Source organism: Salarias fasciatus, chromosome 16 (genome assembly GCF_902148845.1).
Source record: "Salarias fasciatus chromosome 16, fSalaFa1.1, whole genome shotgun sequence".
In the NCBI taxonomy this organism is placed as follows: Eukaryota; Metazoa; Chordata; class Actinopteri; order Blenniiformes; family Blenniidae; genus Salarias; species Salarias fasciatus.
This window is the reverse complement of record NC_043760.1, coordinates 15,437,932-15,454,030: the sequence shown is the minus strand read 5'-3', so window position 1 is coordinate 15,454,030 and position 16,099 is coordinate 15,437,932. Positions and strand designations below refer to the sequence as shown.

At 43.5% G+C, this 16,099-nt stretch overlaps 1 protein-coding gene and 1 long non-coding RNA gene across 3 annotated transcripts in view; one reads left to right on the top strand and one right to left on the bottom strand.

Moving 5' to 3' along the window:
• Nucleotides 1-16,099, bottom strand: part of ptpn4a (protein tyrosine phosphatase non-receptor type 4a) — a 73,116-nt gene that overhangs the window by 14,421 nt on the left and 42,596 nt on the right. For both annotated transcript variants that reach the window (XM_030112851.1, XM_030112852.1), the window contains exons 7-15: nucleotides 15,936-15,988; nucleotides 11,872-11,992; nucleotides 11,355-11,442; nucleotides 10,497-10,585; nucleotides 6,399-6,462; nucleotides 4,920-5,092; nucleotides 3,843-3,911; nucleotides 3,598-3,732; nucleotides 2,532-2,693 (exon numbers count right to left, since the gene is read on the bottom strand). In XM_030112851.1, the coding sequence (XP_029968711.1) occupies nucleotides 2,532-2,693; nucleotides 3,598-3,732; nucleotides 3,843-3,911; nucleotides 4,920-5,092; nucleotides 6,399-6,462; nucleotides 10,497-10,585; nucleotides 11,355-11,442; nucleotides 11,872-11,992; nucleotides 15,936-15,988 (954 nt within the window). The remainder of the gene's footprint in view (nucleotides 1-2,531; nucleotides 2,694-3,597; nucleotides 3,733-3,842; nucleotides 3,912-4,919; nucleotides 5,093-6,398; nucleotides 6,463-10,496; nucleotides 10,586-11,354; nucleotides 11,443-11,871; nucleotides 11,993-15,935; nucleotides 15,989-16,099) is intronic.
• On the top strand, nucleotides 1,670-11,077 carry LOC115403837 (uncharacterized). Its single transcript, XR_003933247.1, has 3 exons — nucleotides 1,670-1,681; nucleotides 7,056-7,066; nucleotides 10,838-11,077. It is a non-coding gene; the product is annotated as an uncharacterized LOC115403837 (long non-coding RNA).

The window sequence follows — 16,099 nt, the reverse complement described above, 5'->3', positions numbered from 1 at the left end:
GTCAAAGAGCATTGCTTTTGTTTTGGCTGCTGCTACTGGTGTCACTTTGTGTCTTGAACACACACACAAACACACGTGCGTGTGCACAACCCTAACGTCTATTATGGGTCAAAAGCAGGTCAGGCTTTTCAGGAGAGCAGCTCACAGCAGGCGCCAGCCAAGACAGCTCATCCACCTACATTATCTGCTCAATGTGACACACACAAGTGAAATGGATATGTAAACATCTTCACGGCGCACAACAACACGGCTCCGGGATCGGGGGATCTGCACCTTCTCCGCGCAGGATATGACAAAAGTTGTTAGTTTTTTATCACGCCGTTGCTGTGAGGCTGTAGAAACCCCACGTGTCTGCTCGTGGTTGCATACATTTTTAAGTCACATCAACATATGCTTAGTCCGAAAACAAACAAAGGTCTATCATGAGCCGTGAGATAAATTATTTTTTTTTAACCAGCTTTTTTTTTTTTCCCAAAAGAAAGTGTCTGCTTTGAAACCCTGACAAAAAACAGGCCTTCAAAGAAGTTTCCCAAAACATCTCATACAGTCTCATTACAACTTTGTTTCCAACAGTGTGAAAGAACTAAAACATTCTGAAAAGCAGCACTGTAACGCACCACGGTTAGCTTAAAGGCAGAGCTGTGCAGAGCGATGAGTTTGATGTACTCAGCATGTGTGGAGCAATACAGGAAAAAAAGGAAGGAAAACAAATCTGGACTTTATTTGGCAAACGTGATCAATCGTCTCAGTAAAGGTTTACAGATCTGCAGTTATTGTATTTTGATCTAAATCAACAGATGTGTGATTTTCACTGAATAAGAACTGAGAAACTTTATCTGTGGTGAGAAGAAGTGTTTGAGTTCTGACCAAAACTTTAAAAGATGCACGAACCTGTAACCAGTAGAGGAGCTAATTTAATTCAAATTACCAGTATCTATTTTACAAAGATTCCAAAAATTTGAAAGTCTCCATACATTCATGTTGAATATATATTCACAAAATAACCAAATATTCAGGATTCCATTTCAATGAAATCCATTCAATTTGAAAATGTAATTTTTTTTTATTTTGTTTTTTTTTGTAGTTCTAGTCTTTCCTAGCCTCGTAAACCAGCCCCGCCCACTCCTCATCCACATTTGGATTTGGAGTTGAGCCCAAGTCCAAAATCCAAATGCGGATGAGGAGTGGGCGGGGCTGGTTTACGAGGCAAAGTCTTTCCCAGATCTGCTCTAGATTTTAGAAGGTGTCTTGTCTTTAAATGGTGAGATTTCTAATCTCAACAATCATCTAGGAACCAGGTCATTAATCACTGCTTTGGAAATTGCTCTGAAAATAGCGGGATTTCTGAAGAAATGACAGACGATTTAATGCAATCACTAGAAGAAAATGTTTAACTAACCATTAAATAGAAATGTTTTCAGTAGAAGATAACAAAAGCTGACAGTTGTGGAGTTGTGCACGATGTCCAAAGCAGCTCTCCGGAGCTCTGCAGCTTTGTGTTTATATATCTTTAAGATGCAGTGATCTTCTGATGGACTGACCTTTTCCACTGGAGGTTTTCTTGAGTAACGCAGCTTGTTACATCCACAACAGAAACCTCACTCACATCCAAACAGGGTGTTGAAGCCTATAGGTGGTAAAAACTGTGTGCAACTTCAAGATTTTCACATCATCCAGATCTGTTAAAGAATTGAGAGATGTACTTTTCCACTGCAGGGCACTATTAATTTATAAAATACAATGTTTACATACTGTGAATTTCAGGAGGGGGATCAAGATGGCAAAATGAAATCCAGCAATAAAAGCGTGATGCATGGACGCCATCTGTGTTGTTGGAGGAAGCGAGAGCAGCTAATTATGTCATTCTTTTGGCTCTGGAGTGGAGCGATGAGCCACTAACTTGGCATGTGTTTGTCTGTGTGTGTGTATCTTTGCAGGCACCGGCGCTGCCACTTCGCCGTTACTTAACCACACCGAGATCCAACTGCTCCGATTCACTCATTCACTCACACACACTGCATAAACACGGGGCTTTGAAATCGCTGAAATTTATTAGGCGAAGGACTCCACCAGATATTTTATAGCGTGTGAGCGCCGTGAAGGCACGCAGAGGGCTCACACACACATAAACTAATGCCGAGCCGGGGCCCGCTGCACAGCCAATCCGCCCTGCTCCCCACTGTAAACACATTTTATGGAGCGGCTCTTCAAAGCGTTCGTCTTTCCTTCTGGGCCGAGCGACACTGGGAAGAGGGTGTGAACCGTCGGGAGAAGCCACAGACACCGACAGACACTTAAAAAGAAAGCGTGGACTCAGCAGATCCACTCAGACAGACCGAGACTCGCGCTGACGAGTAAAATGCAACTTCTTAAATTAAAGGGTGGCTGCACAGGGAGGGTTATTTGTGAAGCAGTGAAATTAGGAGCCAACAAGTCAGGAGCTGATGTCTTTCCCACCGAGACAGAGACACGTGGAGGGACAAAGAGGACAGAAGACAGCATATGAGCTCTTAGCATGGGAGCAGACTCACGGCGTGGAGTCCAGGCTGATGCTGTTGGCCTGTGTGGACGACGCCGACTTGTGATTGGAGGAGAAGACCGGGAGGCTCGGGGAAGCGTGGATCACGTGGTCGACCAGGTGGCCCACCGACGACGGGCGTAGCCGCGTGCCCTCCTGCACAAACATCGAGGTCCTGACGAGACACACAGAACGCAGGTCAACGGAGGGAACGCAGCTCGTGCGCCATGACGGCCACATGGTTAAACAGTGGATAGAACCACTCCAAAACTGTAACACAACACCAAACCTATCGGATTTACTCCAACTCTGGGATGATGACCTTCTTACTTTCTGTTGGCCTGTAAAGTCTATAAATGCATCTCAGATCTTAACGTCTTTGACTTCGACCGTTTTCGGTTTTATTTTATTTCGTGTCTTTGTTTATCTTTTCTTGTTAATTTAAAGAAATCTGAATTTCATTATAGATGAAATGTGTGACTAATAAAGCTGTCTTACTTTACTGTAAATATTTACAATATTGATCATGGAGCGGGTCATAGAGAGGGGTATGGGGCAGACCCAAAGTCTGTGGTTCGATCTCTGTCTCTGTGTCCATGTGAACACCTGAACTTGGGGAAGACAACAAAACCAAGCTAATGAAGAGCTGAACGCACAATCCACATGTAATATACCCGACTTAAAATAATCAGACACTTGTGAGTCAGTCTAGTGCTTTTTGTATTTTAATTTGTGCACTATGAATGACATTTTATTAATCAAACTTCGATTAAAAAGTAATTAATACCACGATGAGTTCGTTGTGAAAATGGCTGTGTTTTATGGCAACAGTAAATCACAGCCGAGGACAGTTTAAGCAAAGCAACAGCAGTGACTGTAGTCAGTACTCTCAGGACCTCTGTTAATGGTGTTGGGATGGTGTAGAGAAATACATTACTACACTACTGTACACACACTTCCATTTATTCCGATTCCTGTCACTCTTCACTGGAATCTGTAAAAAGTCAGAAAACTTTAACAAGATTTTTCTTTTTTAATTTAGGCAAAAATGGCAAAAACAAAGTGTGTGCATCACTCACTGATTGGGCGTGCCCGGTGGCGAGCGTGTGGGCAGGCTCTGCGTCTCCAGCCTCTCGTCTGATAGGCTGTTCCTGCTGACCGACTCCCAGTCCGTCCCGCCCACCAGCTTCCGGGCCAGTGGCTTGCTGGGAGATCTGCTCAGGGGGGATGGAGACTTTAATTTCCTCGTGCTCACAACAATTACACCTCCTCAAACTTTACATGTTTGTAACAGATACATAGTAGTACACGTTGCTTCCATTACCTGGCAAATACTCTGTCCTTGATGCCTTTCTCCTTTCCATACTGCACCGATTGCACCTCTGTTCGCCCACTGCAGACAGAAAAACAAATCCTGGACTGAGCGGAAAACAGTAAAGTCTTGAGTTTTACAAGCTGATCATTCCAGCTAACTTTCCTCTTTTAGATGACAGCAGACAGTTATTTGACTAAAATTCAAACTGCATCAGAAGAATCATTCCTCCTGAAAAGTTTTGCCTTAAAATAAACTAATGAGTCTCTGCAGGAGTGTAAATATATTTCATTTTTCCCAGAGTGGGCTTGATAACACGTTGACGGCGCGGACTTGTGATTTAAAAGACTACCCTTATTGGGGAGCCAGTCAATATCTTAAGGGCAAAAACACACACATGCACGAAAAGCACGCGCGCTGTCGAGCCGAACATCAGACAAAGCTCGCTCGCGTTGCATCACTGCTGCTCAATAATGCATCACAAGACCTTCAATTCTCACTTCATCGCTCAGTTTAAAAAAAAATAGGAAAATGAAAGCAAAGGTTGACACAGGGAAATGTCATAATCCAGCAAGAAAAAAAAAAAAAAATTTTCTGTTTCATGTCCTCAGCACCCACCTGCTCCTGCTCAACACTAAATAAAGAGACATAAACACACATGCATGTCACGGATTTAAATGAAATGCTTTGCCCGAGAAGAGAGAGTGGGTATGTGGATTAAATTGCTCGGTATGCTTTAAAATGTTCATGACCAATTCCTGCACAGCTTGAAAGAATGGTGGCAAGGCCAAACACGAGCAAGCTACCCTTTAGAGGTAAACCATAAATAATTGAGTTGTGGTTTTCTGGGGCAAAGCAGGGAGAGAAACAGGCACCCACTAAGCATGCCGATGTTTCACCTTGGCAAAACCGGAGTGCTACAGAAAACACAAACACACACACAGAGAGTGTGTAGCGCTGCTGATGTGAGGCAGACGGAGGCAAAGGCGAAGCATCCGCAGCTCTCGTGTGTGTTCAGATGTCAGTCTGTCAGAGCCTGGCTGTCAGAGGCTTTTCAGAGAGAAGACATCAGCGTCCTTCAGTACTGACCAGTATCTGAACTTTGAGCCCAGGGTGAAGTAGTGAGCGAAGAAGTTCTTCTGGGGCGGGATGGGCCGCTCCAGCCTGAAGAAGGTGTGGTGCTCCACGCAGGCCTTCCACAGGTTCTTACAGGCCCGGTAGTTGACCATGTTGAAACCCAGCAGCGTGTCCCGGGTCTCAGTCTGTGTGCAAGAAGGAGAGACAACCGCTTTTCCTGAGCTGCCTATTGCAAAGTTTCTGGTGAAACTGTGTGGAACAGCAAGGCTTGCAACATAAAAAGGCATTCAAACGGCAACCATTTCCCCGGAGTAAGTTTAATTTAGCTCAAATCAAGCAAATGAATGACAACTAATTAACACTTCATACAACATGTGAGCTGTAGCGCTGTTAACAGACGCTGACAGCACAACAATGTATTGTACTTCAGTATGTGGGCGTCATCCGCCTGTAAACATATTTCATACTGATCACAGTGTACTTGGCTGAATATATGTGCACTAAACCAGCGAAACCTATAAGCCACATTTTAAGGAAGGCGCATAAATCTTTTCACGACTACATGCAAATGAGTTAGCGCAGTACTTATGCTTGTGTGTGAAACAGCGTTATTGCACCGAGATGATATTCATCACTGAGGTGGACTATTACTCTTCGCTTACATGCATGTGCAAGTGCTTTGTTTATTCGCTGTTGTGCTTTTTTACTCTGTGCTCCCCATTCTGTACTGTCATTACAATTAAAAAGCAAAAACAGGAACATTGGTTTGTTTTTTGTTAGCAACACGAACAGCTCGGTAACTTTAGTAACAATAAACACTTATTGCATCATAAATTAATAAATGTTGGGTAATCAAATAAAAATAGAGGCAAAGACACGAGTCCAAAGGTCACTGATCCAAAAGTCAACTCAAATGAAATCAAATGTTGTAAATGTGTGCTGCACTGCCAGATCGGCTGATTACTTTGTATTATGTTTTTTTTATTTTGAAATAAAAAGTGAATAAATTACATCAATGGCACTGAATACTATTAAGACAGGGCTTCATCAGGAGAAGCGAGTAATAATCCCAGAGTGTAATAACTCCAGGAGATTAAGGGAAATAAATGAGTGGAAATAAGCACTGCCCGAACAACTGTATGCTGTGTTGAAAAGAGAGACATGAATGTGTCAAACAAAGGATAGGAGACATGGGGGGGGGGGGGGGGGGGGGGGGGGGGGGGGTGGATTAAAGCACACGCAACCAGGACACCAACCACAGGGGGTTAATCTCACACTGATTATACACACATCTCCAGACAAAGCTCAGTCGCCGTCTACCATGCTGTATGCATTGATACCGTTGGCACAGGACGTACAGAAACACACAGGATGAAATCCATCTGCACAACAATTACACACAGTTTTGGGAAGGAGGTGGTGGTTAAGAAGTGCGTGTGTCAGTACTGTCTGAGCGTGTGTGTGTGTGTGTGTGTGTGTGTGTACACTTACCACCTCTTTTCTCAGCTGGATGAAGAACTGTTTGCACTTGAAAGAGATTTTCACTATTTTCAACCTGGGAACAAGAAAAGCCGAACGTTACTTTGATAAGAGCAACAGGGTAGTGTTTTGATTGAGATGTGCAGGCCGGTCTGATTTTGAATTTTTTTTTTTTTTTTCTGCATAAATCTCAACACATTCCCATGAATTATTCAATATCGACTGAAAGAAAACATCTACGGTCTCTGCAGCGGCTCAGAGGTGTGGAACAAATGTTTGGCGTATGACTGAAAACACTGTGACAGCCTCCGTGCAGCATGATCACATGTGCGCAGTCATGAGTCAGTATCCCGGGGATGACTGTGTGCCGTCAACCTCGACACATGTTACAAAGGTTTGTTCTGACCACCGTGCATGTGGGCACATGAAATTTCATGCGTGACTTGCGCCACGTCGTAGCCCCACGATTCTCCCTGATGTGAGCAATCATTCATATTATTGATCACCAGTCATGAGGAGAGGTGGGTTTCAAGCTGCAGCCCAGTAACCAAACCGCAGTTTATTCACTCTTAGAACCAGAAGAAGAAAGAGCAGATCAGGAAAGCAACCTTATTTTTCTGCTTTCATGAAGCAGTGCATCATAAATTTGCTTCCAAATTGTGGACAAAGAAAACAGAAGTGTTGTAACGCTCTGGAGAACATTTCAACAGCCTTGTGTCACTTGGATGCTTCTTTGTGTGTAAATGCCAGCTGCAGGGATCAATGGTTTCACCATTTTCCAGGTTCAATAGCAAAACTCCACGCGGCTTCTTCCTCTTTTTCAAGATGACTTTTGAGCTGAGATGTCAGATTTCCTCAAACAAATACCGCCGACGCTCTCCCCCATTACAGTGAAGACAAACACTGTAGGACACATCCACTCTCATCTACACAAGATTGGCACGCTTTAGATTTTATTGCTCATAGACCCCAAATTTTGGAACCATTGTGGATGATATAGAGACAGATCCGTGGTCAGTAGAAGGCAGAGATTTAGCTTCTTATACATAGTCATAATTCAACTGTTTGAATATAAAATGTTCAACGGGGAAAAAACAAAGACAAGTAATCTTCAGACAACTGAATCCGGTCAGCCGGAGTTGGTCTTGTCTCATCCACCCCCTAATCCAAACGGCTTCATCAGTTCACATTGCAATAACTACATGGTGGGGAGCTCAGGTATTTAAACTCTGTGGGTGTGCCATCAAGGTATCGCACGCCAATAGCCTGAGCTTTCCACACTGATGGGCCATTGGGTCCCGGGTGTGTCTCACTGGTACTTTATTGTGTTTTAACAACCTTCATTGTGGTCGTTGGAGTCACTTGAGGTCACATGAGGTCACTTGTGATGACCTTTTGAAGCTGGACTGGAGAACAGCGCTTTTTCTGCTTTCTAGTTGGCTTCTTTTGCCTCTCTCTCTCTCTCTCTGAAACCCTCTTCATGGACATTATAGTCTTGAAAGGAAAGTGACTGTTCCTTGACATGTGGACAGCTGAGTCCAGACCGGTGGCGTTCTATGTTGGGCTATGCGTTTGTTTGGTGGTTGTTTAATTATGCCAATATAAAGGTTACTGCACTGTATGGTGTACACCAAATTGCTTTTCTCAGAGTGTGGTGTGTGGTCTTTGGGATCGGCCATTTACTGCCTGAGTGTGAAGGAAAGAAACGCCCGACACACAGGGAGTTGAAACACTGCTACGTTACTTTCCTCTTCCCTCCTCCCCCACCCTGGTTCAGAAATATTGACATTAAGTGATCATCTTTTGCATTTTGTCCTTGTTAGAGTTACATCACATTTGTCACAATGCACACACGTACAGATAAACACCAAAAGATCATTTCCCTCCTCGCTGAACTCATTTCTTCCAGTCAGAAGCCCCACACTGTCACATCTGAACTGTCCATTTAACCTCTCACCCTCCTTCCTCGGCTGAGGACTACCGGCTCCCTCCTCAATCTGTTTATTATCTCGTCACACGCACAGGAGAAGTAGTATTAATAATGCTGGGATCGGAGGACCACACACGCGTGGCCGCAGTGAGGAGTCTGCCGATGAGCAGCAGGAGCAGAGTAACATAATCCCTTCCTGTAGTGCTGTTGCTGCTGTGACTCATCGCTCCATGCTAAATATATTTTACATACTTACTCACACACAGTTGCATGGACACATACACACACAGAGCGTGAGTCATGCCCCGATCTAAGTGTGGCTCATTTGTCAGGCTGATGTGAACAGAAATAGGAAAGAGGCAAAACAAAAATCTAAACGTCTCAGAGACTCTGCGTTTCTGCGCCGCTCTCTCGACCCTTGCGGTTATCTTCTTACAGTTGGATTTACGGCGAGGAGGGGACGGCGTGACAAGTGACAGGACCGGAGCAGATGTAGAAACAGTGAGGCTTTGTTGACGGGGGGGGGGGGGGGGGGGGACAGAATGAAGACGAGCGGGAAGGAAACCCAGTGAGCGTAGGGTTGAGACATACTGTGGACTATTATGTTTCTCTCTCTCCGTCTCACACATGGTGGCCAACAGCTGTTGGGGACACCACTGCTGCTCGCTAAATTTAGCTCAGCTGACTGGATAACACACATACAAACTAGCGTTACCTTGCTTTTCTCTGCATGGGAAGGCTTTGAAAAGACTTCTTCTATAGAGAATGATCCTCACCATGCCATAAAAAAACTGACCTAAAGATTTAATAGTTTTCCCTCAAAGGAGAAATACTCACTCCCCTGATTTACTGGATAAGACCCAAATCCTTATCCCAACTCTAATCTTTAAAATCTTAAAGACCAGATGCCCTATGCAATTTGATAGAAGATCCCAATAACTACTGTGCTCTCAACTCCCAGCATGCATTAACATTTAGCTTCCCAGAGTGCAGCAGAAAACTACGGAAACCACCAAGAATGGATCAGAAGGGGAAAAAAGAGAACCTGAGATGTAAAGAGAGACGGAAGTGATCTACTCTGATGGTTACAGAGGAAAAGAGGACAGTGCGGAGGAGAGCGAACAGATTTGATTCATGTAATATTTCCAGGAAACCTAGTTTAACCCTCCCACTGTTCTTTCTGTCCTTCCGGAAAAATCTGATGGAATCATCTGCATAATTCGAGAAAATATCAGCCGAGGCTTAAACATTAATATGCCATGTCAATAATCGCTACGCAAGAGGTTTTCCAAAATGTTACGCAGCCCATTTCTCAGCAAAAAAAAAAAAAGCCTTCCTGGAGGCAGTTCAAGTGGAGTTGGCAATGGACTGACGGGCACAGAGGTGGATTTGTGACAGAAACATCCAACGTTCGGGGAAATGAGTAGGAAAACATCAATGAAGTACGATGGGGTTTTTTTTTCCCCCTTTTCTTTTTTTTATTCCCAGCAGGACTCGAGCAGGTTCTCCTCCACAGACTTCCACAGAGTCACACCTGAGAGCTGCCAGGTTTTATGTTTGCAACAAAGTAGCTTTAACCGTAGCAGATGGGTAGCAGGAACCTTGATCTTGGGCACCATGCTGGGTGGGACTCAAAACATCCTGATCACAGGCTTCCTTCACTGAGACAGGAAAATATGCTTGTTCAAAATGTGCTTTGGTTCTGGTTTGATATGTTTCTCACTGTATTTCTCCCTCCAACTGGGAGGAAGAAAGAAACGTTCTGTTTAGTTGAGAAGTTTTTCCTTAGGCGTCCCCCAGGGGTTCATACTGGGTCCTATTGAATTCTTGCTCTACTTTCTTTCTCTCCACTGCAAGAGGCATAATTACAATGCAAGTTAAGGGAAATGTCTATGCCGTGACTACTTCCATCCACAACAAATAGCTCACTGGATGCTGGCCAGCTTTGTACAGCTAAACTATGACAACTGATTTGATCATCGCTGGTCCAAAAGAAGAAACCACCCACAGTTAGACTCTCATCATTGTGAGCTCCACATTGTCTCTCCTCACACATCTGCTGCTTTGATCTCTGACACCTCTCACTGACGCATCATGCCCCAGCAAATCTGTTTTTATCTCTTGTTTAGCTCAGTTTCATTTCCACATTTCGGTCATATACTGAAAGACGCGTCACTCACCATGGGAAGTAGTTGATCCGTACCCTGTTCTTGTAAATCACAATGCCGGCGGACATCACCCCAATGAGGATCTCTGTGTTACTCTGGTCCTGAGGAGAGGAGAAGAGTGTGTGTGAAGGAGTGTGAGAGGTGAAGGTTGGAGGGTGAATCCCGCATGAAAACAGCCAATGAAACATGGGGGGAAAAATGGAGAATTGGAATACAAAATTTCAATAAAATAATAGTTTTACCTTTCAGGTATTTCTTTTTTTAATTTAGAGAAGAATTCATGATTTACAAAAGTACAGAATTAAGTGGGGAAAAAGTGACTCTGGCAAACAGAACTCAAATGGTAAGGCTAGAAACCCCACATAATGAGCTGGAGATCAGAAAATACACATTCAGCTCTTAATGAAGCTTATTATCAGAGCAGACAGGCAGTTATTTAGCTCCATCTGATCTTTATTTTGACAAAAGAAACACATAAAAGAAGTGACACTCCACTAATCCGCTGGTGCCATGATGAGAGCTGAATGTGCAAGTGTGGCATTTTGTTCTTTTTCCCAGCGCTGAAAGTAGACACTTGGTTCCGTATTTGAAAATGGAAATGAAAACGGGGCAGTACACATGCTGCGACGGTGGAGATTGGAACTATAAGATTTCAATTTCGATCACAATGGCCGAGGATGGGGGAAGCGAGACGGCCTGTGTGCGATCACAGATACAGACGTGTCCTTCAGATTGCGTCTGGGAATAAAACATGATCTGGTGGAGGCAACAACAAAAAAAAAAACAAGACGCACACACAAACAGCATAAAGAGGCTCTGACCACAGTAAACAGACAGGTGTTAACAGACATGGAGTCAAACCTTACTTACCCTTGCATAGTGCAGCTCTACCCCGTAGAGCTCCAGCGATCGTGCTGTGTTCAGATAATTAAACTCTGACTGGGCAGGAGATAGACCACTGAGAGGGAGAGAGGGAGGGAGGGAGAGAAAGGACGAGAGTAGAGTACAGTAACGGGCAGGGATGAGAGGTTGTGGTTGGGAGAACAGGGAGCCATGATGACAGGGTAGTGTGATGAACATATGGAGGAGGAAAAGAGACAAAAAAAAAAAAAACCAAACATAAGCAATCAGAAATGAATCAGCAACAGACAAAATAAAGCTCGACAGCCTTTTGTATCATCGCCTGATAAAAATGCTTACAGCTGCAAGTTTTCACTGATTTGACAGCGCTCGACTTGATGTCTGCCGTTACTAAAACACACAGGCTTTTCTGGAAGTGACGTCGTATTTCCAGGCTTTGTCACCGTTTACTGAGGTGTCAAGCGTTTCCTGTTTTCAGGCACGAATGTCTGCGTGTGGCTGCGCAGACGTGGTCGCACATTCGTACCTGTGCTGCTGGTGATGTTTGGCGACCTCTTTGTGGAAGTCTTGCGGGGGGCTCGGGATGAAGCAGTACTCGGAAAGATAGCCTGAACTATGCTCTGATTCACTGTAGTCCCCCAACTCGGCTACAGGGAGAGAAAGAAGAGGAAACATCAGATTCCAGTTGAACCAGCAAAAGGAAAACATGATCTTAAGTGATATTCATTGATTAGATGTTTGTTACAAGTCAGGAAAGTTGATCATGACACTGAAGAATGATCTACACGTACTGCTTTCAGGTGGATCCAGCATAGTTTGGTAACGCCTAATGAACTCCACAAGTTTTATCTAAAAGGCCGCCACACTCTCACGTCCCCCTACATTGTAATATGTTCCAATAGCATTTCACATACGAATGAGCACGGTGAAAATGTCAGCCACCACCAGCCGATCCCGGATCAAATGCCTCATTAATATTATGTCTTGTGCATGTAATAAAGCAGGAAGTTATGGTGCAGAAAATGTAAAAATCCAGTGATTTAACGAGCTGCACAACACGTTTTGGCAAACATCGGTTGTAGGCATGTGAGCGCGCTGCTCTCCATGCGCAGCAGTCATATAAACATGATACTCAGACAGTTGGTGCAGCGTTTGGACCAGAGTGGAAAAAGCAGGTGTGAGTGGAAAGCACAGCAACAAGAATTTATATTTTGATCTCAACCAAATGTCTCACTTGACCAAACTAACCGGTTTGAAATCACCCCAAAACTCAAAATGTGGCATTTCTGATTAGGCTTTTAGGAACACGATTAAATCAAATTCAAATTTAATAATTACAGCCTGATTACTGTTGAGTCAAGCAAAAAGTATGTAGGTATACATCAATATTTGAGGCCATTTGAAGCTTTTCACCTCGTGTATTCACTGAGTAACCTTGACATTTGACATCTGAGTCCCGAAAGGAAGTCAGAAAGAATCAATGTTTGATATGAATCAATTTGAGATATTCCAAATATGACATTAGGGAGAACAAGACAGATGTCCAAGCAAATTATCAATAGGAAATGGCATAAAATGAAAATAAATGCTTATATGTATTTCCCTTCCAAGTGGGCCATCAGCCATTAAAACCGTTTTATCCACTGGAAACCTTCCCTGCCTTCACAGAGCAGAATGCACAGGAAATGAACGTCTGTGGTTTGGTGCTTCATCAGCATCATCTTTCAGTCAACCTGTTGGCCCATTTACCTCGTGGCGTGGACTTTTTTCCACAGGAAGAGCTTTGAACGCTCAAAAGCAACACCTCCGCTGCAAATGTTTCTCACGCCAACATTACATATTTCACATGAGTCAGTCCTAATCGTCACACGCGTTGAACTTTCTGGACAAACATCTACAAAAACAGACACTTTTCAAACACAAAGCACCTCAGAAAAGCAGTTAGACTACTTCTATAAGAAGGATAAGAAGGGTTATTTAATAAAACATTGGAAAAAAAGATCTAATAATAGATACGATTATCATGATTTTGTGACCAGAGGCACGAACTGAGCATTGGAGCAAAGGTTCAAAATAGAAGTAAATGTATTCAAAGATGTGAAACCATCTGAAGTCCTCGTGATTTCAGTGAAGTCTATTCATGAATGTTGAAGCATGAGGTGAAAGCAATGAATAACATACAAGCAAAAACCTCAAAGCAGCCGCACAGAGCCCACTGAATCAAATGAGAGGGAAAGAGCCCTCAGGTGCGTTACCTCTGCCCCTTTGCCTCCTGTTCAGGGGTCAGGGGTCACCACCTCTTTCAACAGGCGGGAACACCAAGAGTAAACCGACTCCCGGGTCTTCGGTCGGTCTCACGGATGAAGAGCTCAAATTGAGTCCCGTTAGCTCCTCGTAGCTCGCACTTGAAGCTCAAAAGCATCAATTCACTCAAGTAGTCCCTTGGCTAAGCTACAAGCTGGGAGCCTAAGCATATTGACCAATGAATCAATTCCAGCTCACCCGCTTATTGATGTGCACGCTCCGCCGGGACCGCGCATGTGTCCGGTCAATAGCCTATGTTTTAGAGCAGTAGGCCAGTACAGCTTTTATTTTATGCTAAAAGCTATAGCTTTAAAGAGGCTCGATGTTTCATCCAGCCAAGCTCTAAACCGGCGGTCTCTCTTTTTTTATCTCATCCATTGATCCGACATTGAAACCAGCTGTAATTTGACCCATCGCTTTATGATGCAGCTGACTAATGAAAAACACAAAGAGCACATCAGCTGTATGTATCTGAATTTGATCATTTTCCACCAGTCAGCTTCACGGAGCAGTCTACCTCTACTGCTTTAAATCTTTCAGATGAGCTATAGTGTCTTATTAGGTTGACTTGACATGTACTGAGAATCAGGTGGCTCCACGTTCCAGAAGATTGTGATTGTATATCCCTGCTAACATACAGATTCTATATGTTTTTTTAAGGTGGAGCTAAGAGATGCTCCTAATTGAGTCATGCTGCTCTGTGCACCACACTGAGCCCTATAAGCGGAATGACCTCTCAGCATCACGTCACAGTAAGCTCAGGGGTCATGTAAGCACATTAGAGCTGGACACAGTGGCTTTCAGGTCAGTGTCCCATGCACGGCAGGGGAGGTGAAAGTTTCCATTTTAGTCACAGAAAAAAAAAAAATGCCATTTCACAAATGTATATGCTAGTAAATAGTAAAGCAGAACACTAAAACTTTCACTGCACATCAAGAAATCATTATACTAACTCACTGGTGAACTAGGGAAATGTAAGTCCACTTATAGAAGCAGCTCAAGCCCAAAGCAACTCTAATATTGATAAAGCAGGAGGGATGGAGGGAGGGAGGGAGATATATGAGTTTTCAGAAACCAGAAAATGAATGGAAAGCCAGAAAATGTTAATTTATGTTATAATTCAACAAAATCTGAAGAAAAACCAATGAACTGACATCAAGAGTACACTTTAATGTTAAAAACTCAATTACTAATGTTGCTGAAAAGAACTTGCCGGAATCATATGGAAATAAAAATCAGTAAGAGTGTATTCATATGAATTGTGTGTGTGTGTGTGTGTGTGTGTGTGTGTGTGGATTTGTTACATTCGTCCCATTAAATACGACTGTGTCGCTTCAAAATGAAACCAATTTTCCTTGAAGAAGAAATTGGGAACGTGCTAAAATAAAGGAATCTGAAATGCGGTGTGTGTCTCGCTGTGTGTGCATGAGCTCAGGCTTTTGGACTGATCTGACTGAATTAGCAGCGCAGCAGCTGCTTCAAGCTCTTTTTCCTGAAGCAAACATTTATCTTCATAATCTGGGCTGGCACTGAGCAAAGTGACAACATAGACCTAGCAACAGTGATGCAAATGTGTGTGTATGTGTGTGCATGTGTGTGTAAAAGCAGTGGTGTCATGATGTTGCTAGTCGAGGCGAAATCTCTTCTCTGACCTATATACTGGAGCTGTGCTTATTCCCTGCAAAAATATGCCACAGAGGAAGAGAGAGGGAGGGGGAGCGAGGGTTTATGATTGAAACGGAGGAGGGGGGGAAGACAGAACGGGATGAGGAAGACTACCCAGAGAAAAATCTGAAACAAGCAGATGCTGCATTAAAAAAAAAAAAAAAAAAAAAAAAGCCAGAGACAGACTGACCACCATGTCAGCAGTCGTTACTCCGATGACAGACAAGCCGAGTCAGCATTTAACCCACATGCTCAACGTCAGTGGTATTTTAGATCACATCATTCTGTAATAAACCATGTTCCAGCATGCGCGTTGAAACCCCGGCATCTACTCATGCACCTCTGATGTACTGGGCCACTGACTTACTTTGCAGGAAAAAAAAAAAAAAATAACAAAATCAAGCCTCAAAGTCTCACAGAATATGTATTAAATATCACCACAGCACAGGGCTTAATTGAAATGCAAAGGCTTCAGAGAAGCAGCTTTAAATGCACTCTGGCAACCACAGTCGTTACATTTAACTGTGTGTGTGCGTGTGTGTGTGTGTGGCTAAAGAGACTCCTAATGAATTGCCTTTCCATCGTTATGGAGAATGGCTGTGCCCAGGGAGCGGTACTTACATTGTACAGCATAGGATGCCAGCAGTGCTGCTGTGTTATGAGGACAGGGCAATCTGGAAGACATGGGAGGAAAGCACGCACAAATAAATAAACATGCACAAATGATTCATCCCTGAATCGTTTATGTTACAAAAAAAAAAAAAAAATGGCTTGGTTTTTTTTCT